This window comes from Chrysemys picta, chromosome 15 (assembly GCF_011386835.1).
Source record: "Chrysemys picta bellii isolate R12L10 chromosome 15, ASM1138683v2, whole genome shotgun sequence".
NCBI lineage: Eukaryota > Metazoa > Chordata > Testudines > Emydidae > Chrysemys > Chrysemys picta.
The window spans coordinates 4,360,517-4,386,622 of NC_088805.1; the positions used below are offsets into that span (position 1 = coordinate 4,360,517).

At 60.5% G+C, this 26,106-nt stretch overlaps 1 protein-coding gene across 1 annotated transcript in view; it reads right to left on the reverse strand.

The window, feature by feature from the left end:
- Positions 1–605: 605 nt before the first annotated feature.
- The window catches only part of POLE (DNA polymerase epsilon, catalytic subunit), a 38,041-nt gene continuing 12,540 nt past the window's right edge, over positions 606–26,106 (reverse strand). The window contains exons 19-49 of the mRNA XM_005278769.4: positions 25,849–25,995; positions 24,876–25,021; positions 23,392–23,540; positions 22,919–23,011; positions 22,530–22,674; positions 21,338–21,495; positions 16,609–16,804; positions 15,273–15,487; positions 14,932–15,034; positions 14,698–14,778; positions 14,444–14,566; positions 14,093–14,311; positions 13,637–13,846; positions 12,664–12,807; positions 11,108–11,248; positions 10,522–10,675; positions 10,332–10,438; positions 9,978–10,154; positions 9,309–9,532; positions 8,916–9,136; positions 7,851–8,055; positions 7,308–7,481; positions 5,826–5,951; positions 4,901–5,033; positions 4,538–4,721; positions 3,999–4,130; positions 3,681–3,874; positions 3,124–3,324; positions 2,911–3,036; positions 1,383–1,472; positions 606–1,194 (exon numbers count right to left, since the gene is read on the reverse strand). Of these exons, the coding sequence (XP_005278826.2) occupies positions 1,081–1,194; positions 1,383–1,472; positions 2,911–3,036; positions 3,124–3,324; positions 3,681–3,874; positions 3,999–4,130; positions 4,538–4,721; positions 4,901–5,033; positions 5,826–5,951; positions 7,308–7,481; positions 7,851–8,055; positions 8,916–9,136; positions 9,309–9,532; positions 9,978–10,154; positions 10,332–10,438; positions 10,522–10,675; positions 11,108–11,248; positions 12,664–12,807; positions 13,637–13,846; positions 14,093–14,311; positions 14,444–14,566; positions 14,698–14,778; positions 14,932–15,034; positions 15,273–15,487; positions 16,609–16,804; positions 21,338–21,495; positions 22,530–22,674; positions 22,919–23,011; positions 23,392–23,540; positions 24,876–25,021; positions 25,849–25,995 (4,832 nt within the window). The 3' untranslated portion in view covers positions 606–1,080. The remainder of the gene's footprint in view (positions 1,195–1,382; positions 1,473–2,910; positions 3,037–3,123; positions 3,325–3,680; positions 3,875–3,998; positions 4,131–4,537; positions 4,722–4,900; positions 5,034–5,825; positions 5,952–7,307; positions 7,482–7,850; positions 8,056–8,915; positions 9,137–9,308; positions 9,533–9,977; positions 10,155–10,331; positions 10,439–10,521; positions 10,676–11,107; positions 11,249–12,663; positions 12,808–13,636; positions 13,847–14,092; positions 14,312–14,443; positions 14,567–14,697; positions 14,779–14,931; positions 15,035–15,272; positions 15,488–16,608; positions 16,805–21,337; positions 21,496–22,529; positions 22,675–22,918; positions 23,012–23,391; positions 23,541–24,875; positions 25,022–25,848; positions 25,996–26,106) is intronic.

Here is a 26,106-nt window from a genome sequence, read left to right on the forward strand (position 1 = left end):
GGACACCTTGGTACCCAAAATGGGACCGGGGATCAGCCTTCAGGTGTGAACTAGGCCCTGCCCCCAACGCCCTCAGCCAATCAGAGCAGAGACTTGGTCCCCTCCACCCTGCCCCCATACATTCACACCCTACCCACCCTGCGGGGGTGGGGCAGATCAATCACTCTGCCCCTCACCCCCATGGGGGTCCAGGGCCTGCCCCCCAGGAGGACAGGGCTGCTGCAGTTGGACCGAAGGCCCAGTACCTGCTGAGTGCAGCAGGGCCGGGCTCTCCCGTGACCCCACCAGCGTTGATTTCACACATGGGCAGTGGCCCCCATGCCCCATGCGGCAGCTGCCTCTCCTCCCTTCCGTACCAGGGCTCCAGTGCAATCCAGCTCACGGGGAGGCGGCCCCCATTCTGGGCTGTACCATTGCATAGCCGCTTTCCTCACTGTACTACTGGGCCGAGCGGCGGGGGAGGGGTTAAGGCTGACCATGGCCCTAGGCTGCAGGAGGGGAGGGCACTCTGCCTGCCTGGAGTGGGACTCATTTCCCATGTGCTCCCTCCCACTGGGATATGTGCACACGCTGCCCCCCGCCCGCCCCCAACAACCTGGCACTCGTCATAGCAACTCTTTATTCACAAACTTATCAAAAACCCTAATAAAAACCATCAAGGGCCCTGAGGGGGAGTCCCAGAGCCCACGGCCACCCACCTGCACGCAGGAATGGGGGTGCAGAAAGGAGCCCCGCTGAGAGGAGGGGCTGCCCCTGGTTTCACTCCCGCTGCTCCTCTACAGCCTACAGTCAGTCAGTGCCAGGGCGGCGTGGCACTGTCCTGTGGGGGAGGGCACTGCCCAGCCCTCGGGCCGCCCTGCAGCATGGACAGCTTCAGTCCCTCTACAGCCTCCAGCGCTGGGCACGGCTGAACGGGCACCTTGACCTCAGTCACACTCCAGGGCCGTGGAGCTGGCAGCAGGAAAGCCAAGGGGCAGGTCGGTGGGTGCCAACAGCCAGGGATAGAAGCTGCTGTGGCACAAGACTCAGACACCCCCCCTGCTCCTGGGGCGCATGGCAGCAGGGCAGGGGGCTGGTCTGTCAGCACCGGAGCTGCGGGTTCAGCTGCAGCAGCCACTCAATGGTCTCGAGCAGGTGGGCCATGCTGTAGTGCTGGGCAATGCTGCGGAAGACGTTGATCTGCTCCACGAAGGCCTGTGGGAGCAGAGGGAGCGGTTGGGGGAGGCACGGCACTGCAGCGCGGGTGGGGAGCCACGTGCCGGCACCAGGCCCAGGGCAGGACATGAGGAGCCAGGGGGCGGGCACAGGGGAGGAGAGGCTGGACTCCTGGCCATTTCCCATGGAGCACGGTGGGGCTGGGGGCCGTCAGGGGCAGCATGTACCTTGGTCTGGATCAGCAGGGTAAAGTCTCCAGCGCAGGCGCAGTAGATGGGCATGTGTGTCTCCTTCACGCCTTTGCACTTCACGCACACCTGGGAGCAGAGGAGCTTTGCTGAGGTGAGGGGCTAGCCCCGGGATTGGGCCCCAGCCCCCAGCGCCAGGCCGAGGGGACAGCCTCACGTTGTCTGACCCCAGTGGCCCACAGGGCCCTGCAGAGGGGGGCTGTGTGTGCCTGCCCTCTCCCCCCACAACGGTGGTTGCTAAGCACATTGCAATCGTGCCAGCCAGAGGGCACTGGGCTCAGTCTCATAAGGTGGATAGAAAGCTGGCTAGCTCGTCGGGCTCAATGGGTAGTGGTCAACGGCTCCATGTCTAGTTGGCAGCCGGTTTCAAGCGGAGTGCCCCAAGGGTCGCTCCTGGGGCTGGTTTTGTTCACTATATTTATTAATGATCTGGAGGATTGCGTGGACTGCACTCTCAGCAAGTTTGCAGTTGATACTAAACTGGGAGGAGTGGTAGATACGCTGGAGGGTAGGGATCGGATACAGAGGGACCTAGACAAATTAGAGGATTGGGCCAAAAGAAATCTGATGAGGTTCAACAAGGACAAGTGCAGAGTCCTGCACTTAGGACGAAGAACCCCATGTACTGCTACAGACTAGGGACTGACTGGCTAGGCAGCAGTTCTGCAGAAAAGGACCTAGGGGTTACAGTGGACGAGAAGCTGGATATGAGTCAACAGTGTGCCCTTGCTGCCAAGAAGGCTAACGGCATTTTGGGCTGTATAAGTAGGGGCATTGCCAGCAGATCGAGGAACGTGATCATTCCCCTCTATTCAACACTGGTGAGGCCTCATCTGGAGTACTGTGTCCAGTTTTGGGACCCACACTACAAGAAGGATGTGGAAAAATTGGAAAGAGTCCAGCGGACGGCAACAAAAATGATTAGGGGGCTGGAGCACATGACTTATGAGGAGAGGCTGAGGGAACTGGGATTGTTTAGTCTGCAGAAGAGAAGAATGAGGGGGGATTTGATAGCTGCTTTCAACTACCTGAAGGGGGGTTCCAAAGAGGATGGATCTAGACTGTTCTCAGTGGTGGCAGATGACAGAACAAGGAGCAATGGTCTCAAGTTGCAGTGGGGGAGGTTTAGGTTAGCTATTAGGAAAAACTTTTTCACTAGGAGGGTGGTGAAGCGCTGGAATGGGTTACCTAGGGAAGTGGTGGAATCTCCTTCCTTAGAGGTTTTTAAGGTCAGGCTTGACAAAGCCCTGGCTGGGATGATTTAGTTGGTGTTGGTCCTGGTCCTGCTTTGAGCAGGGGGTTGGACTAGATACCTCCTGAGGTCCCTTCCAACCCTGATATTCTATGATTCATGTGCCTCGAGCGGCCGCCCCATTCACCCGCCGCTGTGTGGAGAGCAGCCCCATGCCCAGGCTTTTGGGCAGCCCTGCCCCATCCAACGCGGGCAGCAGCTGGACATTAGCGGCAGCAAGGGCCCTGCCGAGACAGCCCCTCCCCCGCCTCTCACCAGGTCCTGCAGCGCGAAGGCCATCAGCTTCTTCTGCAGGGCTTCCACCAGGGCCGCTTCGATGGAGCCGCGCTCATACTCCGCCTGGCAGTTGGAGCACACCCAGCTGGGGGGCACAGCGCCATCCTAAGGGCAGAGACAGGGTGAGCGGGAGCGGGGCACTTGCTAGAGTTCAGCGTGGGAGCCCAGCGAGCTTCTGCGGCAGCCTGGTACCTGGCAGGGGCTGGGGTCTTTGCAGAGGTCCAGGTCCCTGCAGAAGTTGCAGTTGCGGCAGATCACCTCGGAGAGCACGTAGGAGCGGCAGGGGTCCCGGAACTGGGCCTCCTCCGAGAACTCACCCACGTCCACCAGTCGCAGCAGGTCCCGCTTCAGCTTATTCACTTGATTGGTTATGTTGGCATCCAGCGACAGCACCTGCCGGAGGGGAGAGCCGCATGGGCCACCGGCTGCAAGGGTGGGGTCTGTGCCCCTCTCACGGGGCCGCAGCCACCCACACGGCCTGCAGAGTCCCTGGGGCTGCGATGGCAGCCGACTGGGGCAGCAGGGGAGGGGTAAATCCTTCCTGGGGGAACTAGCGGGCTGGAGCCCTGCGCCAGGGCCTCCCGCTCTCTGCAGGAGGTGAGTGGCATGGGCAGGCTGCAGATCAGAGCAAGACCGCCTGGGGATTCCCCAGCCTGGCTGGCTCCCAGGAGGGCAGCTGTGCCAGAGTCCTGGGCGCAGGGGGAAGGGGAGAGCCCAGGGCTCTGCCGCGCAGCGGGCGCACCGCTAACCTTACAGACGTATTTGATGAACTCCAGCGCCGGGTTGTTGAGCGGCAGGTAGGAGCCGGGCAGCGCTGGGAACATGTCCGAGGGCAGCGTGGCATGGCGGGAGCCAGTCACCTTCTTCTGGATCTTCTGAGTGATGGTGAAAAAGCTCTGGGTGAGCTCATTGGAGACATAGTCCTGCGAGAAGGTGATCACGCCTGGGGCGAGAGGGGAAAGGGCGTCGTGAGCTAGACTGCGGCGTGACGGGGCCAGCTCGCCTCACCCCAGACACCAGCGTCCGGCAGGCTGCAGTCCCCAGGGCAAAGGAAGAGTTTAACTCACCAGGCATGGCGCCCGCCTCGCCCACAGCCTCCTGGGAGGCCTGGCTGCTGGCCCGCCTCCTGATGGGCGTGCTCCCGGGGGCGCTGCGCCGCATCTCCTCCTTCATGCTGTGGTACACGGCGACGATGTAGGCTGGGAAGAGGGGGCAGAGGCAAGGCTCCAACCACGATCCCAGCATGGCACCCTGTGGTACTTGGGATTGGCCCCCAGCACAGCGCCGCCTGATGGGCGGACAGGAGTGGACGCCCCGGCAGGCTGCCCACCCCCATCCCAGGGGAGCCCCCTCAGCTGGGCTGCCCACCCACAGGCACCTTCTAGGGGCTGTGTCTGTGCAGCGCACAGCGCAATGGCATCCAGTCTGGGGACTCCCAGCTGCTATCACAACACAGTGTCCATAACGGAATGGGCAGAGATGGGGAGCCCCCACTGAGCGTCTCAAGGGGCAGCCGGGAAGAGCCTGGATCTGGCTCCTGTGGGGGGCAGCAGTGAGTGCTTGGGGAGGGGAGCCCCCCCATGAGCCCTGCAGGGGGCGCACTCACCTGACACGATCATGAGGAAGTAGTTCTGGCAGGAGGCTGCCTGGGGCAGGTACTGCACAATGTTCCAGTTGTTCTCCAGCAAATCCTCCACACTGGCCTCCCCCGGCTCTTCCTCCTCCTCAGCCTCCTCTTCCTCCTCCTCACTGCCCTCCTCAGCACCCGCGTGCCGTTTGCTGGGGTCCGTCTAGACCAAAGGGCCAAGTGCTGAACAGTTACACGCCTGATTCCTGGCCCCATTTCACCTCCCTCAGTGGCTAACAGTGCCCCATGCCCAGCAGGGACAACCCATCCCCCTGCCCCCATGCCTGGCACAGCCCCTGCTCCCCTCTCCACAGTGTGCCTCAGCCTGCCCTGGGCACTTACCTCCCCAGAGGGGACGCTGGTGGGCACTCTCCCCTTGATGCCCCCGTAGTTAGCTGGGTCCATCCAGAGCAGGAATTCCCAGCAGCGGGAGAAGGAGATGGTCAGGGAGTGGAAGATCTCCTTCGAGTGGATGCTGGAGGGGAAGAGATGATGGTCACCCAGCGACATACGGAGACTGCAGCCTGCCCAGGCTGATTTCTACTTCGCACCTCGGAGGCAAGTCCCCTTGGGGCCCGAGAGAGGAGGGCAGTGTGGGATGTGCCCCCCACGTGGGGGTCCCACTCCCTCGCCCAGCCAGCCAGTAGAGACCCCTCACATCAGACCCCCTTCAGGGAGTGGGCCTGGCATAAGGCGACTAGAACATGGCTCTGCTCTGACCAGGGGGTGCCGAGTCTGCCCCACAGAGGCTCCAGGCCTGGGGACGAAGGGGCATGTTTGATCCAGGGGCTCCGGGACGACAACATCTGTGCTCATCAGGCTGCCCCGTACCCCGAGCACCCCCAGATCCAAAGGCCGTGGGGAGCCCCTGCATTCTAATGGCTCGGATGCAGCCAGCTCTGGCATGCTGAGAGCCAGCCAGGCCAGGGTGCGTAGCTGGCACTGGGGGAAATTCACTAGCCTGGGTTATGCAGGAGTCAGACTGGCCGATGCAGTGGGCGAGGGAATATCTTTGATTGGCCCAACTTCTGCTGGGGAGAGACATTGTTACCTCCCACAGCTGGTCTGCCCAGTGTCCGGGGCCCAGCACGGCTAGACCACCACTGCACAGAGGATCTAGTGAGCACGCCTGGGTTTAAACTCCAGGAACCACTGACTCCTGCTCTGAGCCACAGAGCCACCTGCCCCTGCCACGTCCTGGCTAGAGCCGTCGGCTGCAGCCTCTCCGCATGCCCTGGCTGTGGGGCTCAGCTCTGCCCCGCCACACCTGTTGGTGATGTACTCCACGTAGGCAATGGCGTCCTCGATGCGCCGTTTCTTGGTGCACAGGATGATGCGGTTGAAGTTGGCGTAAACCACGGAAGAGCCGAGTCGCTTGAACTCGGCCACCAGCCTGGGGGAAGGGCGTAAAGGGGAGAGGAGCATGTGAGGCCGGCGCTGCCCCCGCAGAGAGCTCTGGCCCCAGCCCCCTCCGCGGGCACAGCCTCAGGAGCAGACCCCTTTGGGCATCGCATCTCTGAAGGGAGTTCCCCTTGGCAGGGTGCTGGGCACAGGAGGCCTGGCCCAGGGCGTGGCCAGCCCAGCCCAGCCGGCTGGGGCGCATGTACTACCCTTTGGAGAGCACGGCAGTGCCATCACCCCTCCTGTGTTTGGCCCCTCCCCAGCCCAGTGCCCCGAACCTCTCAGCCTGGATCCCCTGCTCTGGGCGGGCGAGGGGGGACAGCGCAGGGTTCCCAGACTGCCACCTGCGAGCTTGATCTTCCAGCCCTTCACCTCACGGCCACTGTTCAAGGTGCTATGTGAAACACTGATGTTTGAGAGCTGTCGGGCCCCAGCACGGCCCCCTGGCCTGCAGGTCTCAGCACGCCTCATCCCCCCCCGGCTCCGGCTCCGGCGCGGCCCCCCCGCCTGCGGGTCTCAGCACGCCTCATCCCCCCCGGCTCCGGCGCGGCCCCCCCGCCTGCGGGTCTCAGCACGCCTCATCCCCCCCGGCTCCGGCGCGGCCCCCCCGCCTGCGGGTCTCAGCACGCCTCATCCCCCCCCGGCTCCGGCGCGGCCCCCCCGCCTGCGGGTCTCAGCACGCCTCATCCCCCCCCGGCTCCGGCGCGGCCCCCCCGCCTGCGGGTCTCAGCACGTCTCATCCCCCCCCCCCCCGGCTCCGGCGCGGGCCCCCCGCCTGCGGGTCTCAGCACGCCTCATCCCCCCCCCGGCTCCGGCGCGGCCCCTCCGCCTGCGGGTCTCAGCACGCCTCATCCCCCCCCGGCTCCGGCGCGGCCCCCCCGCCTGCGGGTCCCAGCACGCCTCATCCCCCCGGCTCCGGCACGGCCCCCCGCCTGCGGGTCTCAGCACGCCTCATCCCCCCGGCTCCGGCGCGGCCCCCCCGCCTGCGGGTCTCAGCACGCCTCATCCCCCCGGCTCCGGCGCGGCCCCCACTTGATGAGCACGTTAATGATGCCACCTAGTGGTGCTCTACCTGAGCTGCAGTCCCACAGCACAGCAGAGGCTGTCCGCGCTTCCAGCTGGCGGGCCAAGCCCCATCCCCAGAGCCAGAGGAGTACAGCAGCGAGTGGGGTGACCAGGTCCATTTTGGGGCCTGCCCTACCAACCTGCACCTAGCTCCTCCCATCTGTTCACGCTGCCGTGGAGCTCAGGGGACCCGGCTGCAGCTGGCACCGTGACAGGGCGACACGCCGCACCATGGCCTATAGCGCCCCCCCGCTGGCCCTGCCAGCCGCCCGCCCTCACTCACTGCAGGAAGAGCTTCTTCATCATGTTGTGCAGGGTGCGGTGCAGCGCCGGGTCGTGCAGCAGCGAGGCCGGTGAGCGGAGCCAGCGGTAGAAGTGGATCACCTGGTTGTCGGCATAGACGTTGTGGTACTGCGTGATCTCCTTCACCCAGCCCACCACCATGCTCTTCAGGATCCTGCCAGGAGAGCCGAGATTAGCCCCTGCTCAGCTCCGGGCCGAGCCCACAGGCCTCGGCCGGAGCCTGACCCCTCCAAATGCTGCTGGAGGAACCGCCCCCCCCAGCACTCGGATGTCCCTGCGTCCCCACCACAGCCAGAGGCCAAACCTCCAGGTCCCCTCCCGCCGACACCTACAGGCCCGGGAATGGGGGAAGGTCCCCTGTCCCCAGAGCCCAGAGCCATGCTCCTGGCTACCCACAGCCATGCCCTGCGAACTGCTGCTCCAAGACACCTGCTGGGTAGGCAAACGCCCCCCAGCCCTGCCAGGCGTCTCCTCGCAGAGCACCTGGCAGAGCCGGGCCCGCACTCCGGCCGCGCGGCCACACCTGAACGTGTTGGAGCAGAGGGCGGTCTCGTCGGAGCTGGCCGGGATGCTGGCGGCCTGGTTCCCCGTCACCATGTCCTCGAGAGACGCCTGCTGGATCACGTCGAAGCTGATGCTCATGCTGGAGGCTCCCTCCATGTCGTTGATGTGGTGGGACTGCAGGATGGTGTTCACAGCCAGGCTCTGGATGTCCAGCTCCAGGCACACTGAATACAAGCAGCCTGTCAGCAGGAGGGAAGTCCCCCGGCCCCAGCACGGCGAACTCCTGGCCCCACTGAAGTCAATGGTTCAACACAAGCGAACCCCACGTGGAGCTATGTACAGCTCAACTGTTGCAGTGTACGGCTACCCCTGTGGCTTTGTACAGAATGATGCCTGGGGGGGGGGTGGCGTAGGGGCTGGTTATCTGGAGCAGCGGCTGCTGTGGAGATGGAGGGCCCTGAACCGTCTCACACCCTCTGATGAGGCAGGGCGGCCGCCTGGGCCTGCACAGTCGCTAGCCGGTTGATCAGTCGCTAGCCGCAGCCAGGACTTCGCTATTTGCTGGCGTTTAAAGAGGCTCAGGGTCTCAGTCGCAGGGACCCTGGCCCTGGCAGGCTGTTCGGTGTTATTCAGCCTCCGGGTTGTTTTGCCTAGTTCTGAATGTTTCACAATAATGGGCTGACTTTCTGAGGACAGCCGGGGTGACCATGGGGGTGCTGGAGCCTCTATCCCCGGCATTCCCTGGGGGTTTCCCGTCTCCAGAGACCAGCACAGCCCATAGTGCAGACACATCCTACGCCGCTGGACGGGGTTTCTCTGTTACCCTGTGTCTACACCGGGGCTATGTCGGCATGGCTGCATCAGGCGGAGGGGGGTCACAACGTAGCTCTGCCCATGTCACTTTTCACCATAAACCAGCCTCAGAATCGACTGCCTTGACCCTGGCTTAGCCAAGAGGCTCGCAGCCCAAGGTGGGCCGGTGGCCAGGTGCTGAGCAGTCCCCCAAACACCCTACCCCTGGGGGGAGCAGGCTGGCTCCCCACCCCCTGAGCAGCAGCCCAGCACCCCGCAGTCCCCTCCTCACCGGTGGAATAGCAGCCCGGGTTGTTGATCTCCACCGAGGCTCTGTCGTCGAACTCCATGACCAGCCGGTTGTCATCCGCCTCCTTGCCCCCGAGGTCCGGGCGGGCCGTGGGCGAGAGCCACAGCAAGTGGTTGTGGCGACGCAGGTGGCGGGAGAAGAAGAGGTCGGAGCCGAAGGTGGAGATGTCGTCAGGGAGGTTCCCAATGGGGATGTGATAGTACCTGGGACGGGGAGGACGAGGGGCAGGGCTCAGCCAGGTACAGAGACAGCGACTGACACTGGCCTGCCCCATCTCAGGGGCACAGGACAGAGCCAACCACAGCCCTCCCACTGTGCCAGGCACCTGTCCCCACCCATACTGTCCCCAGACAGGGGGCAGCAGCAGCAGCTCACCTGCTCATCTCAAAGGCCTGCGACAGGCAGGTGTCGAGGTTGAGGTAGTGGCGGATCATGCGGCGGGCAGCATGGCGCTGCCAGTCCAGGACGGCATAGCTGATGTCATCTGTCACCCGCACGGGAACCAAGGGGAACTCTTCGAAGACGGGAATCCCGCTCGCCAGCCGCTTCACGTCCCAGTTGGACTGCACAGCGATCAGCGTGGGGCCCCTGCGCTCGTCCTGCACGGGGCGGGAGGGGAGTTGGGGCTGGCCGGGGCACAGGACAGCCCCTCCGGGGGGTACGGAGGCCTCTGCCTAGGTGGGGAAACTGCAGCCTGGCCAGCGAGTGCCCATGGCTGATAACACCCGCCCCTGCAGCGGGTCAGAGCACCCCGCACAGCTGGCGGGTCCCAGTGCATTCTGGGGCCTCTGCCTCCTCTCCATCACGTTGGTCACCACGGCTGGGAGCAGGGGCTGTGGGGACGTGGCCCCAAGGAACGAGTCGAGAGGCCTAACTGCAAGGCTTGGGGAAAGACCGCACCTGGCTAGGGTGACGGCTGGCCAGCCAGGGCCGGGGGTGGGTGTAAAGTGCTGGGCCAATGGTCTGCTGCCGCGCCTGCGTGTCTAGCCCAGCCCAGCCCGGGTGCCGGGGGGCGGCCGTGTGGCTCACGCACCTGGCTCCTACCTTGTAGCCCAGCAGCAGGCGCTGGATGGCCCTGGAAACGGTCTTGATGTCAGTCTCGGCTCGCACCTCGAAGGTGTGCTTGTCCGGAGGGAGCAGCTCCTCGCCCACCTTCTCCAGCATGGCACTGCGCTCCGACGAGTACAGGTTGGCGAGGTTTGGCATCTGGTTACTGCGCACCTGTGCCAAAAAGAGAGCGAATCAGGGGGGGGCAGGGCCCCCAGTCCTCTCGTCCAGGGGCCAGCGGCTCCAGACGCTGCAGTTCTCTGTGCTGGGAGAGGTTTGGAGAACAGCGCTGCCGCGCTCCTGCTGGAGCCCACTGGGAAGCACCCCACAGTCCCCCGCCAGCAGCCTTACCGTGTCCAGCACGAAGACAGAGGCCTTGCGCTGTGATGGGATGAAGAGGCCGAAGAGCGCCTTGCTGCCCTGAGCGTTGTGATAGAGATAGATGTGCCGGATGCTCCCTAGGAACGCAGAGCAGACAGGTCAGAGCCCTGGGGCTGGTCCTGCCACCCTCCTGCCCTCACACCCAGCCTCGGGGCCTTACCTGGCTCCAGGTAGCTGAACTGGGCCAACGAACGCATCTCCAGGTGCTCCAGAGCAAAGGTTTCAGCCTCGCGGCCGGTGAGGTGCCTGACCAGCTGCCTGCTGACCATGCACACGCAGCCCAGGTGGATCAAGGCGCGCAGCAGTAACGGCACCTGGGGAGGGGCAGAGCTCGTCAGCGTCCCTAGGAATCCCCGGGTGCAGGCTCTGACGCTGGGCCAGCAGCTCTTCACGTGGGTGGGGGCGGGCCAGAGGGGTAGTTGCCCGGGGAGCTCGCTTGGGCAGTTCGGTTGCCCTGCCCCATTTCCCTGTGCGATCTCACTTGGCGATCTGCTTCCCCTCCCCGCACCTGCTGCTGCATTTCCCTGGAGGGAGAGCCCTGTCGAGCCTGGGCACTGGGGGGAAGGCTGTGTTTTAGACACCTCCGGCGACAGGGCACCCGATGCTGCAGGCAGGCTGGGGTAACCCCCGAGTGGTCCACGGGAGCCTGTGTTCCCATCCCCCAGCTGAGGCCAGGTTTGGCCAGCAGTTTAGGAGCCAGGTCTGTGTCTGGGGGCAGAACCCCAGTGGGTACCAGGCGTGGTCACCTGAGTCTCGTACACTCCCTCGATGTCTGGGGCAGACAGACCGGCGTTGATCTCGTTGATGTGCTCTTGATACATGTCCTCGGGGACGGAGTACTCGTACAGGTTGTAGAGGAGATTCGAGCGGGGCAGAACCCTGTTCACCTGCCAGACACACACACAACCGTACGCCAGTCTGCACCCCTCCCATGGGTGGGAGGAGCCCCAAACGCCCCCAGGACAGCTACAGAACTACAGCTGCTCCCAGAACTGGCTCAGGCCCTGACTGAATAGGCCACCCACCTCCCAGTGCTAGCCCATTCCCACATGGAAAGGAGTCCGGTGGATTCATCCACTGTGCACATCTCCAAATCACCATAACTGCCTGCCTCTGCTCAGTAGGCCAGTGCTGGGACAGCAGGGGACTGTGGGTCCAGACTGAGGGGTGCTGACAGAGCAGGGGGTGGGGCAGGGCTGGCAGAGCAGGGGCTGCGGGTCAGGACTGACGGGCACTGGCAGAGCAGGGGAGCAGCACTGGGATAGCAGGGGGCTGCGGGTTGGGACTGAGGGGCACTGGCAGCGCAGGGGGGGGCAGGGCTGGGACAGCAGGGGGCAGTGAGTAGGGACTGAGGGGTGCTGGCCGAGCAGTGGGGGGCGGGGGTAGGGCTGGGACAGCAGGGGGCTGTGGGTCAGGACTGAGGGGTGCTGGCAGAGCAGTGTGGGGGCAGAACTGGGATAGCAGGGGGCTGCGGGTTGGGACTGAGGGGCACTGGCTGCGCAGTGGGGGGCGGGAGCAGGGCTGGGAGAGCAGGGGCTGCGGGTCAGGACTGAGGGGCAGGGCTGGCAGAGCTGGGTAGAGGGGCAGGGCTGGCAGAGCAGGGTAGAGGGGCAGGACTGAGGGGCACTGGCAGCGCAGTGTGGGGGGCCGGGCTAGGACAGCAGGGGCTGCGGGTGGGGACTGAGGGGCACTGGCAGCGCAGCGGGGGGCAGGGCTGGCAGAGCAGGGGCTGCGGGTCAGGACTGAGGGGCAGGGCTGGCGGGTCAGGACTGAGGGGCAGGGCTGGCAGAGCAGGGTAGAGGGGCAGGGCTGGCAGAGCAGGGTAGAGGGGCAGGGACAGGACTGAGGGTCGCTGGCAGAGCAGGGTAGAGGGGCAGGGCTGGCAGAGCAGTGGGGGGCAGGGGCAGGACTGAGGGGCGCTGGCAGAGCTGGGTAGAGGGGCAGGGCTGGCAGAGCAGTGGGGGGCAGGGGCAGGACTGAGGGGCGTTGGCAGAGCTGGGTAGAGGGGCAGGGCTGGCAGAGCAGTGGGGGGCAGGGGCAGGACTGAGGGGCGCTGGCAGAGCTGGGTAGAGGGGCAGGGCTGGCAGAGCAGTGGGGGGCAGGGGCAGGATTGAGGGGCGCTGGCAGAGCTGGGTAGAGGGGCAGGGCTGGCAGAGCAGTGGGGGGCAGGGGCAGGACTGAGGGGCACTGGCAGAGCAGGGTAGAGGGGCCCACACAGCACGCTGTCTGCGCTTGGCCTCTAGCTGACAGGATTTCCCTCCCCGGGCAGTTGACTCGTTGCCCCGTGTGCAGCTCCCCTCACCTTCCGGTAGGCGGCTCCCTCCTCTGGCTTGGCCACCCGCTGGTTGACGTAGAAGATGCGCGGGATGCTCAGCTTGATGCAGTGCAGGTCGCTCCCGATGACGGCCCACAGCCTGAACAGGCCCGGCTGGCTGGTCTCAGCAACCTGCAGGCGAGAAGGCGGCTCAGAGCCCGGTGGGAGGCAGCGCACAGTGTTACTCACTCTTCCCCCACGGGCTTGTAGGGCCCCCTGCTCACCGGGTACCTGCCTCGAGAGACGCCGCTCCCTCTGGGGTTTTCTCAACCTTCAGACTTGAGAGGCAGGGGCGTTCTGGCCATGCCGTGCCTTCGCCTCCTTAATCCCCCGCACGCGTTCAATTAGCACCCTGGGGGGCCGTCTCTTCCTGGGGCTGGAGGCCAAACCCTCCTAGCTCAAATCCAGGCCATGAGCCAGGGGAGATCCCCACTGAAGTCTGCTCCCATGACCCCGCTTCTGAAAGGAGCCGCGCACATGCCACCAGGTCCCTCTGCTCTGAGCCTGTGACAAGGGCCCGCAGATCCTGGCCCGCACCAGGCATTCTGTGCTTGGGCACGGTGCCGATCACTGTCACACGCTCAGGCTGCAGTTCCAGGCCACGGCGGGCACCGCAGCAGCGAGAGGCTGGTGCCCAAACGGAAGGATGAGCCCACAGTCCCTGGAGGCTCCAGGCCAAAGTCCAGACACCATTTTCCTCCCCGCCCCAGTCGGCTGGGCTCAATGGCAGCGCCACAGGGATGAGCCGGGTTCTCCCGCCCAGCAATCCTGGCTAGGGCCAATGGGTCGAGCCCCCTCTCTGCCAGGGGAGCTAGTGTCCATACAAAGCCACCTGGCCCTGGGTTGGGAGGTCCTGTCTGGTCTCTCTGGGATTCCCCCCGCTGCAGGAGGGATTTCCAAGCGGCGGCTGAGCACCCGTGACGGACTCAGCAGAGACACCCCACCTCCCGCTGCCTGGTACCTGCACGATCTGCCAGGGCAGGTCCAGGATGCTGCGGGCTGTCCTGCGCAGATAGCTGCTGAGCCCCTTGGAGGGCCCATCCCGGATCACGCCCCCGCCCAGCACCACCTCGCCATCCTCCAACCGCCGCTTCTTCCGGCGGGCCTGGCGCTGCCGCGCCTGCAGCTCCCACTTCTTCTTGTGGTACTGGAGCCAGGCCAGGCGCTCCTCCTGGGGGGAGAGCAAAGGGGGGTGACTGGGGCGAGGATCATGGAGATACTATTAGCTGCAAACATGCCCAGGGCAATCCCCTGAGACATGGATATCTGCTACCACCCAGCCCCTCCTACTGGCTCTGGGGCATGGCCATGGAGCTGGGCTAAGCCTGCCCTTCCCCCCACACCGCTGCCCCCTCCGCTCCCCAGACAAGTGAGCATCTCATAGCTACTGCCCTGCCTCCCACCGGAGCGTCTTTACCTTGGTGGTGCCAGTAGGTGGGGGTGGGCCCAGGATCTCCCGCCAGGACTGGGTCAGCTCCAGGTTCTGAGACATCTCCTGGCTCTCCCCTGCCACCGGGACCCGCTTGCGCTTACTGGCGACAGGAACCGACGGCTGCAGGGGCTTTGCAGCCCCAAAATCCTCCATGTCGGCAACCTGTGTGCAGGGGGTGCCCTCCTGGGGCTGGTTGGCGGTCACCTGGGGTGGGAACAAGGGCAGGGGTGCTCAGCTGTGGTGGCCAGGGTGTGGGAACAGACAGGGCCCCACATGGGGCCCTGGCAAACAGCATAGGCCAGTCCCCCTGCTGTGTCTCAGCCCCACCCCCATTACCTGTCTCTTGCCTTCACTAGTGAACAGCTCGTTGATTTTCTTCTGCTTGTACACGTCGTTCTTCTCCAGGAGCTTCTTGTGGAGCCAGTCGGGGTGTCGGACGCGGGGCACGGGGTTCTTCACCTGCAGGGACATGGCCTGTCACGCCAGCCGCAGGGGGAAAGGCCAGGGACCCAGCCCCTCCAGGCCCAGGACCCAGCTCCTCCAGGCCCAGGCCCAGGCCCCAGCCCCTCCAGGCCCAGCCGCCCCCTCACCTGCTGCAGTGCCGCAGGGATGGTGATGATCTTCTGGATGGTGCTGCCGAGTCTCTCGATGTAGTAGTCCCAGTCCAGGATCTGGGTGCAGGGACAGGGGGACAGTTAGCATTGGGGAAGGCAGAGCAGCAGAGAGTTTGGGTCCGCACAGCCTCTTTGTGCCCGGGTACTAGCCACGCCCCTGGCCGGGTGCCAGTGACGGGCAGTCAGTACCGGTGTCTCCGGATCACTTACCGTCCGGATGTTGAAGTCCTGCAGGGAGGGGCTCTTCAGCCATTTCCGGAGGTAGTGCTTCCGCACGGTGAGCTCGGCTTGGAAGATGGCCAGCGGGATGGCCCTGGGGTACACGGGAGCACTCATCAGCCAGTGGGTGCTGGCAGCACAGAACCCGCTCCCCGAGCCTGCAGGGACGCCATGGGCCGTCCTGGCTCGTCCCCCTCCCCAGAGCATCCTATTAGGGCTCATTGCAGCAGGCAGGTACAAGCTCCATCTTACCCCCATGCCTTCATTATGGTCTGCCCCTGGCCGCAGAGACTTCTCGCCGTGGGCCCCAGTGCCTCTCAAAGCAGATTTACCTCTCGGTAACCGGGGACCCTTCCGGTTTCTTGGAGATGATGAATCGGCAGCTCAGCCCAGCGTCCTTCACCATCTGATCCCCCAGGAACTCGGCCAGGCGCTTGGCCGTGCTGATGGAGGTGGATTTCTGCTCCCCGTAATCCTCCAGCTTGCGGGACATGGAGCGGTTCTCGGAAATCAGCTCAAATAACTCAGAGTCCGGCATGTTGGCAGCCTGGGGAGACAGCGCGTCTGTGGGAACCCTGTTGCTATTAGCCGGTGCTGCAGGAGCATACGGTCCTCTATGGAGTGCGCTATATGAGCCGCTCTCTGCCACAATCTATACCGAGAACACACGGACTACAGCTTGGCTGTGTGTGTGTGTGTCTCTGTGTTTTACATTGTCACTTTATGGCACTATAGGGGCATTTATCATCCTGATCAGGCATGAGAGTGGCCACTGGAAGCTCCCAAGTGTCCCTTGGGGACCCCGTGCCCCCATTTGTTTCCTAGGGTTACCCACTCTCCCCAATTTCTTGGCTTTGTCTAGGTCAGCGCTCTCCGATTTTGACCCAGGGAAGGTGGCCAGACTCCACAGAGCATCCATGGCCGCATCCTACCCTGCGAGGGTCCCCGCAAAATGAACCCAGTGAGAGCTGAGCAGCACTGCCCTGCCGGGAGAACTCACAGACGAATCAGAGCTGCCTGCAAAGAGACGTCTACTTAACCTCCCGATTCCATCCCTCAGTAACGTCTCTTATGGGGCTGGCCAAGGCTGGGTGTGTTTGACCAGGCTTTCCTCCTCCTCCACGGGCAGAGATCAGGACGCCCAGTCTGATACCAGCACTTCTCTGACAACAGCCTGATGTCGAACCCAGGGTTCTGACCTCCCTGCAGGATGGGGAGAGGGGAACCCAGTCTCCTGGCTCTGCCTTGCTACGTGTCTTTGTCACTCCCCAGCTATCAAAGAGGGGTGGATGGGAATGACCTAGTGACCCAGCTCTGGGGAGGGGGCTACACTCATCCCAGGATGGGAGCTGCTGGAGAAGAAAGGCAAATGTTAGCCCAACACAGAAAACAGCAGCCAAGGGAGTGCTGCAAACACAGGTCTACCGACAGGTCCTGTTCTCCTCCGACGTCAGGAGCAACAGAGAGAACCAAAGCCATAGAGCCGGGATGGCCCTCGGGGAAACAAGAGGTCGCTGGAGAGAACGTCTGTCGTCCCCTTGCTGCTCTCCCTTAGCTCCTGACGGCAGGGCACCAGTGCATCCCTTGTCCTCTCATCCAGGGGGTTGCGCCCCTCTCCCCGCCGGGGCCCACTTTACAGTACAGAGAAGCAAGAGGCTGGGCACTCACCTTGCTGTAAAGCACATCGAGCCAGTAGTCGGCCACCTTGGCCACGGAGGCGTAGACCTCCTCCAGCGTGGTGCCCTTCAGGAAGGCCTCGAACACGGACGACTGGAAGATCTTAACCAGCTGCAGCTCCCCACGCCGCTTCACTTCAAACCCCTTCAGCTCAGCCAGGGACCCGTCCTCATTGAACACCGCGTACCTGGGAGACAGAGCTGGTGAGAGACTGCCCAGCACTCCAGGGCACGTCCTTTCCCTGCCAGCAGAGATGGGCCTCGCCGTGCTCCTGGACACCCCCCGCCGCATTGCCAGGCTGGCCAAGGATTGTGGTGCTAGAAAATAAACCCGAATTCACGCAGCTCAAAGTCAAGGTGCTGAGTGATAAAGCCCTGCTCCACGGAGCTCCCAGCTGGGAGCGTTTCTCACCGGAACGCTTCAGGCAAGGAAGGGCCGGCAGGAGTTGTGTGGGGGGACAGAACAGGCAGGGAGTGGATGCTGAACGGGGCACTGCTCCACGCCTAGGGGGCAGGGAGAAGTGGATGGTGCAGGACAGGGGGTGAGGAAAGCAGGGCAGAGCTCTGGAGAGCTTCCCAGCGGAGGATGAGGGAGCTGCCTGCTTGAGAAGGGGCAGAGGAAGCTGATGGCGCAATCAGAGAGATGCTGCAGCATCACTCGTTACTAGAACACATCCCTCCAACCGCAAGCCCTGTCTCTCTCTGTAGTTCACATCCCCTGCCCCAGCCAATCACCAGTGCACACAAACCAGCTTGGCCTCCCAGGGCCACGCTCTCCAAGCAAGCTGGGTGCATGGAGCAGAGGTCATGAGTAGCCACATCACTCTGAAGATGCCAAAGGAGGGTCAGTCCCACACCGGGGCCCCCAGGGGAGCGTGAATGCAGAGAATTATGGAAGGCCCTCCGCCATCCATGTGACTATGGGACATGTTGGCAGGGCCTCTGGGCAGCAGTTGGTTCAATGTGTGATAGGCCAAGGTGCCCACCCAGATCAGCAACTGCACCTGCCCCAATCCTGCAGCTACCTGGTCTCAAGGAGCCCAGGGTGCTCGACATCACACCGGTTTCCATGGTGATGGACTGTACCGGAGCTGGATGGAGCGGGAGAAGGCTGCAAGTTACTTGTGAACAGGAACTGAGCGGGGTTGAACAAGGAGATGGCCCTTCAGTTTAACAGGCATTGGAAGGCCCCTGACTGGATTCCCTGAATATGAAAATGAGATGGGAAGGCAAAGGTAAATTTTACCGTGATGCAAATGCGATACCCACAGCGGGAAGAGAAGATGGCGGGCATGAGGACGGAGTTGCATTGCTGCTAAAGCTGAAGGCAAGCCAGGTTCTCACAGCATTTAGCTTGCTATCTCCTTGTACATCGAAGATGAGATTCAGAATCAAATCTGAGCAGCTACAACAGTACTAATATATGCACCAACCTCAGCAGTGCCCAAGGAAGAAATTGACAAACATTATAAAGAGCTACAGAAAACAATAGAAGGAGTTTCAAGAGATTTTAAAGCAAAGGTAGGATCGGACTGGAATTCCTGGGCTGGAGCAATAGGCAGATGTAGATGAAGAAAACAGAAGAGGAGAAAGGCAGAAAGTTAGTAGCTTAAGTAACAGCCCGGTGATAAAGAACACACTATTTCAACAAAGAAAGTGGCAGAGGAGGTGGACATGGATATCACCTGAGGGGCAAACGAAGAACATGACAGACTTTGTACTTGTGAATTGCAGATATAAATCAAGTGTGGAGATCATATGAGGCTGTTATCAGATCAGATCATAAATTAGTCCCTGCGTCAATGAGGTTGAGGCTGAGAGAAATCTAAAAAGTGCCAAAACCCAAGATCCATGATGCAGACAAACTGAAAGAGCTGGATATCAGGAAAGACTAAAACATGTGGAAAAATATCACGTCTCTGCTAAAAGAAGAAACGAACGTTGAAGAGACGCGAGAACCGTGTACAAAATGGGATTATGAGAGTGGGTGAATAAGGGCTGGTCTACACTGGGGGGGGGGGGGGGGGTGTCGATGTAAGATATGCAAAAGCTATTCGACTTACCCCACTGTGAGGACGGCGGCAAATCGACCGCCACGGCTCCCCCATGGACGCCCTTACTCCTCCTGACGAGGTGGACTATGCGCGTCGATCCAGGGATCGATTTATCGCGTCTAGATGAGACGCAATAAATCGATCCCTGAGAGATCGATTTCTACCCGCTGATCTGGGCGGGTAGTGAAGACGTGCCCCAAGTGTTGGGCTGCAAGGCCAAAGGCGGATAGCCGATGAAATGCTGCAGTACAGTGACAAGCGTAGGAAGCTAAAGGAGAATGAAAAGGATGATGCAAGTTTAAGAGCGGAGTATAATCGGCTGATCAGAGAGACAAAACAGGAAGCAAAGAGAAGAGAACAATGTAAGGAAGCAGAAGAATCCACGAAGAGAAATGTGACACAGGTGTTATATGTCAATATAAGAGAACAGACGAGCTGAAGATGTCGGCAGTGAGAGACAAGTGTGGAATAATAATTGGGGGCGAATAAGCAAAGAGGAAGCGATGGAAAGAATACTTTGAAGAGCTGTGCCACGTGCAGAACATGGGGGGAAACCATCCTGGAGAAGCTCCTCAGCTCAAACCAGGGAGAACAGATGCTGGAATTCTTAGAAGTAGCAAAAGATCTTGACAGGCAGTTTGAAAAGGAAAAAGGGGCCGACGTAAGCTCAGAGCTGCTGCAAGCAGACAAGGAACACACGGTGAAGGCGATGCACAAGCCGGGCACAGGTCTACACGCAGCAAGTGCCAAGCGAACGGGGAGAAGCGATAATAGGACTGATGTATAAAAATGGAGAAGAGTCAGTGGAGCAATGACAGAAGAATCAGCTCATCGAGCGTGCCAGGAAAGCATTCCCCACCGCACTGCAGACAAGAACGAAGTCGTCTATGGAAGCAGCGCTTGCAGAGACATGGGCTGGATTTCGACCGGGATGAATGAAGCACAACAGATCAGTTATTTGTGATGAGATGGATATCAGACAAGTACCTAGAACACAGCCAAACCTGTCACAACGGACTTCAGAGTCTTGACTGCATTTGGCAGAGAGGGTTATGGCAAGCTAGGAGAACGTCTGGCATCCATGAAGAACAGAGCAAACACCCACAGCAAGTTTTTGAGCGTGGTGAGAGCAGAAAAGACGCAGATGGTATGGTGCAGGGCAACTGTAGAAGTGAGACAAAGATGGACGCTCTCCTCAGATCTTGGTACTGGATGCAGTCATGGCTGTAGCACTGACAGATGAAATAGGAGGAGTCATGTTACGTGGTAGACAGTGCGCAGCCTTCAATTCGCGGAGGATACTGACTCACAGCATTGACCTAGGATGATTTATAGAGAATAAGTGATAAGGTCGACTGGGACAGCAGAACATTTGGATTGAAGATCAGCATGGAGAAGACTGGAAGACCAGAGAAAGAGGTAAAGATCAAACAGAACAAACTGTGTACCGTGGAGGACTAGTATTGAAGAACGAGATTTGGGAAGATAACAAAAAGAAGACTCTGTCTAGCTGTTACCACATTGGGATAACTCTAGATCTTGCAGAAGGGTAAAGACATTTTGATAAAAGCAGAAGTCAACGTATCTGAGGCTCCCTCATGCCAATACTGCTGGAGTATGAGAAAAGCCGATGAACAAAAGATCTTGACTGCAGAAATGAACTGGCTGAGGGGAAAACGGAAGACTGAAGAAAATAAACAAACAAAGAGAAGAAAAAGGTTAAGGCAAAAAATAACGCTGTTACAGAAGATTCAAGAAAGAAGAGGATGGTTTGGACACTTCAAGAAGGATACCACCCATGGGAATATGTACCAGAGTGTAAGGAACTAGAAAGAGAGGAAGATCAAGGATGCATTGGATAGACCCGGTGAAGAATGACATGGAACAGAGAGGATTAAAGATCACCAAAGCCATGAAGCTGGTACAAGACAAAGTGGTGGAAAGACTTCATTTGGGCCCTGTTGTTGCTGCTGAGCTGACAGACGGGAAATCCAGGAGGAGAAGAACTGCCACAGCACATCCCTGGGCCAGAAGGTTAGTGGGATTCAAACAAGGATCAGATATTCGTGTGGCTCCGGAGAACAGCAGAGTTACAGGGAATCGGGAGGGATCTAAGCCAAAGGCTATGAGCCAAGCTCTCGCTGGGAAAGAATATTTCATAACTGTCCATTGGGAGTTTCCTTGCTCTGTCCTCTAAAGGACACTAGACTAGATGGGTCACTTGCCTAAGCCCATCTGGTCATTCCTACACTCCCAGGTTTTCAGTGGATTGCTTGGGCTGCAAGTCAAGGGAGAATCAGGTCCAAAGGTTCTGTTGATGTAACATGGAACCTGTCCAGTTAAAATCTCTGCCAACAAACGTAAGAGCTAAGGCTCCCCCAGCAATGCTAGGCCCTCTTCTGGCCAACCGGCACGTCTGACACATTCCTGGTAGTGAACCAGAGTTAACAATAGAAGGTACTCCCTAGGCCAGGCTCACCCCACTGTACTGCTGGTGAAGTCAGTTCAGCCTCGTTCACATTGCAGCTGGAATCTGGACTGTTGCATTTCCTGAGTTCTGTGCAGCGCTGAGCAGGTAAGGAAGCAGGGACTGGCTTGCTTCATGCCCCTATCAGAGAGCGCAAATAGCCAACCTGCCCACCTCCCTCTGAGCAAAGTGACACTCACCGTTTCTTCAGTTTCTTGCCCTCCTCCTTGGAGGCTGGGAGGATCATGGCCAGGTATGGCCCGTCCACTTCAAAAAAGATGCTGTTCTCTGAGCGGGTAACGTAGGTGAGCGAAGCTGGGTCCACGAGCTCCTGGTACTGATCATTCGTGAAGCCTTCCTGTAAACACGTCGTCATAGGACCACTTCACTGCACTGCTGGCTTGCCAATCCGCGGGGCGAAAGGGGAACATTCCCCCAACACACCCACCTGGAGTGACCCCCAAGGACCCGCTGCTCCCACAAATGAGCAGGGAAGGACAGCAAACACTCTGCTCCCTCACCAGGGTAATGGGCATCAACCTGGCACCCCACAGGACAAGCCACACTCCCACGGCCCTAGGGTGGAGCATCGACCTGCCAGCCAGCTGAGATGCTGGACTGAGTCTTGCCTCCTGATCTGCACTTCAGCAAGACACAAAATAAAAGCTTTACAAAGCACCTCACTCTGGTACCAGCCAGTGGGGGGGCTGGCACGGGGCAGGCTGGACAGACAGGAGCAGGGTGCGCTGGGTTTGGACCAGAGGAGGAGAGGGTGGCGGAGAACTGTCCTGACAGAGGCTTTAGCGAGGCAGTAATGGGGTGTAGGCAGCTGTCAGCCCCGGGCTGTGTCAGAGCGAGGAGCAGAGGTGGGCATGCTGCACTCCAGTCTCTGAAGGTCCCAAGCCAGGCTCTACGCTGGCAACCGGCAGACAGGCAAAGGGCATTGCACGGGTCCCTGGGGTCATGGCGCCATTCAGCCAGCGTGCACAGACTGAAGAGAGCATGTGCACACACATGCATGCACTAATCCTGGGCTCCTGCTCTCTATGAGCTGGCATCTGCACCGTGCTGCAGGGTTCTGGGACTCTCTCCCCCACCCTCAAGGTGCCAGGCTTGTGCCAATGATTCCCCCGGTTGGCACTGGGCAAGCAGCAAGGGAGGCTCCAAGGCCCTGTTCATTCGTGGTGAGACAGGACTGGAACAGAAGCTGCCCTCTGGGGTGGCCCGACATCTGTAATTCCCAACGAAGGCAGAGCAGCCTTCACTGGCTCCACGCGTGGGTGAAGGCCAAGATCACTCTCCCCTTTGGGAAAGCAGGTCCGCTGGAGTCCTCCTGTCCTGTCCTTCCCTCTCCACCCCCTCCCAGCTGGTCTACGCTGGGGCTGGATTTACCTTCACCAGGATGTTCAGCATGGCACCGGGATAGGAGATTGTCACCTTGGGCTTCTTCGCATTGGTCGATTTGATGACAAAGTTTTCTGGGAAGCTGTTGGGAAGGACGCACCAGATTCCGTCCGTGTCCAGCTCCAGCGGCCTCCTAGGAAGGGAGAGCACAGCTTGGCAGAGAGAAGGGCAGGGCCTTTCTGCAGAGCACGCCCAGTTAACACGGGCAGCTGGATGGAAGAACTTGTAGGTGGCAGAGCCTTTGTATCCCACATCTCGGCCATGATTCACAAGCCTTCATGCCACTTGTCCCATCAGGGCGGTCCTGCAGCCAAGGCCTCTCCCCAAATCCTCCCACAGGCCCCTGCCCCAGGTCATTAACCCCCTCTGGCACTTACCCAATCTGCTCGATCAGCTCCCTGGCCTGGGTGATGATGTTTGCTCCAGTGAAGCAGACAATCCCGGCCATCTCCATGGAGTACCAGCGGGCCCTGGTGGAGAGAGGGGCCAGGTATGGACAAGGAGACCAGAAGGGAAGGTCGAAGGGCAAGAGTGATGCCCAGTAGTAGGTTTTATCCCCTTCCCCTCCCGTGACTTGTCTGGTTAGGCCGTAAGCTCTTCGAGGCAGGGACTGTCTATTGCTGGTTGTTCAGGGCCCAGCACAAGGGGTCTTGCTGCCATAACAACAGCAGTAAGGGGAGTGGTACGGGGATCACTCACAGGCTTGGAAACCAGCGAGAAGCTGGGGAAGGAGGGGGCAGAATCACTAGAGTGACACCCTCCCCGCCCCCCGCAGCCTCTCCCAGCAGGGGTCTGGCAGGGAGGAGCGTGTGTCTAGCTCCCCTCGGAGAGGGCTGCAGGCAGCACCCACCCTTTGCGCATCACGTAGCCGTAGAAGGAGTTGAGGATACACTTATGTGCCAGCTGCAAGGAGTCATACAGGATCTCCATGTTCTTGCAGCGTTTCACTTCAGTGGCGTCTCCCATCTCTGTGGCGGCAGACAGCTTCTTCTTCCACACCTGAGAGAGAGAGAGCCACGCACGGGTCAGAACGCTCCCGCCCAGGCACTACAGACGTTAGCAGCGTCCAGTTATTCCCCAAGATAACAGCCCCCAGTACGGGATGGGTGCTCCGGGATCAATTGCGTAGACTCTACATCCCTTTCTCCTGGACCTAGGGAACAAGATCGCATGCTAGATGGAGAGGAGCTTTCCTGCTTCCCGCTCAGCCCTGAAGGACGCGCTCCTCACAGACATCATACAACAGCAGCTGAGCTGCCTCCAATCAGCTCTGCCCCCATCTCATTGCACAGATGCCAGCAAACTGCGTAGTGGGAGGAGACAGGATGAAATCCAACAGCAGAGCCACGCGGGTTGGCAGGGCCTTCTAGCCCACCCCTGTGCCTGGGGGCAGGACTGAGGCAATTACTGAAGACAAGCCGCAAAGCACAAGATGGTTTGGGCCTTTGCTGAGCCGTTTTGGAGATGGACTCAAGGGTCTTTCGTTTTTTCCTACGTGCATTAGGGACATCAGGTCCCAACCGCCCTCAGCTGGAGGGCCCGACTGGCGTTGGGACAGGATGGGGACGCACAAGGGGCTGACAGCTGAGCTGCAGCTCTCTGGGCCCGAAGCGAGGGGCCGCAGAGTCTTAGGCAGCGTACGGCTCGGCAAAGGGAATAAAACCAACCAATGGGCTTTGATTCCCAGTTCCCATCTCTGGGCCATTCCCTTCGCCGAGCACCCACAGCCCAGCCCCCATCTCCACACCCAGCTCACCCCAGTGCCTACAGGGAAATTCCTCTTGCTGGTTTGCTCTGCTGCAGCATTTCCCTGCCTCCAGGGAGGAGGGGAGCCGATCCCTGTCCCCTTTAGAGCAGTCTGTATGCTTAGGGTCCCCCTCTCCCAGCCCGGCTCTAGTCTGCAGTCCTCTCACCTCACGGCTGTCTCGGTTTAAATGTGCTGCCCCAAAGTGAACCCAGGGCAAGGAAACAGGATGCCTGGGTGCAGTGTTGGCTAAATCCCAGATGAACTAAACCTGCAGCCACTCAGCTCACTGGTGTAGCAAGCGATTGGGTCTTGGAGCTGTTCATGCCTCACCGCTGCTGCTTACTGAGTAAGATGGATCAGTGGGAGACCCAGGCATGTCCCCTCGGCCCTCCTGGAACTGCCACATGGAGGGACCTGTCTCTGTTCTAAGCTTGGGTCTGATTCAGCAAGCCGGCCTCAGAGCTCCTGAGCATAGCTGCTCATGCTCGGCCCTGGCGGCTTCTGGAAGCAGAGATCAGCTCTTCCAGGACAAGGGCATTCGTGGCTCCCCCAGTGACACCCGGGGCAGAGGGATCCAACCGCCACACCTTGTGTAGGCCCTTGAACTCGTAGCGACGGTCTCTGAAGGCTCGCACGGTGTCCACGTAGAACGAGTTCTCCCGCTGGCAGATGGTGGTGACGCGCTCCTCCACCTTGGTGACGTGCAGCTTCTTATAGGCCTTGCGGCAGTAATCTGTGCCGGAGAGACAGCAGAAGCACTTAGCCAGAGACCAGCACGCCCACACGGACGCTCACCCCACTGGTGGGCACAGGAGGATGGCAGTAGCAACTAAGCTTTGCATGGGGCAGGCCATAACAGCAGGGAGAAACAGCACCTGCCAACACAGGGGTCAGGCTGGGGGCATACAAAAAGAGCGATGGTGCTCTCCTCACGCTCCACCCTCAAGCCCCAGAATAGGGGGATGGGTCTGCTAAACAGTGTCTCACGAGCAGTAAAAACGCTCACGGGGTTGACATTGCTATTCATCATTAGGTTTCAGAGTTAAAACTCATCTGAGATGAATGGGGCTGTTCATGTCTCAGACTGAATCCAGAGCGCTCTCCACAGACTACAGCAGGGCGCCTTGGAGGGTTTTCTTCACAACCCAAAGGGCTAGAAACTCACTGCCCAGCCCCAATGGGGACCTCAGAAGAGAGCTGAGAGCAGACGTGATCGGTCCTGGCACACAAAGTAACTCCAACTTCAGCCGCTAGGAAGAAGCAGCTGGTTACAAGAACACTCAGCACATGGACAGAGGAGGTGTATGATGACAGATGGAAGGGAGAAAGCCAGTTGTGCCTGCGTAGCCAATGTCTACATTACAGTGCCATTACAAGGTGGCAGTGGGTTATCCCTTAGAGCCCGCAGATTGTACCAGCATGGACTAGGCAAACAGGGGGAGCTAATCTGGAGAAATATCTTCAGGGGAAGTGACCCTTCAGCACCCCGATGGAGCAAACTGAATCACAAGGTGCCATGCACTCAGAGTTCGGTAAATGTCATTTTAAGCTAGTTCTCACCCGCCAGTCGCTTCTTCTCAAACTTGGCCTGTTCCTCACGGGACAGCTCGTGAAAAGCACGGGGCGGGCCGTCCGGGTAGAGCGGGGGCAGCTTCTCTGACTCCAGCTGCTGCTGGATGCGGTGGTACTCGCTGCGGCTCGCGGGCACTGCAAGGGAAGGACAGCCATGAGCACGTCTGAGCAGGAGTCGGGGGAGGACTGTTCCTAGGCCAGGCTCCGGGGTCTCCCTGCAGCGTAGCACAGAAAGGAACCTCTGCA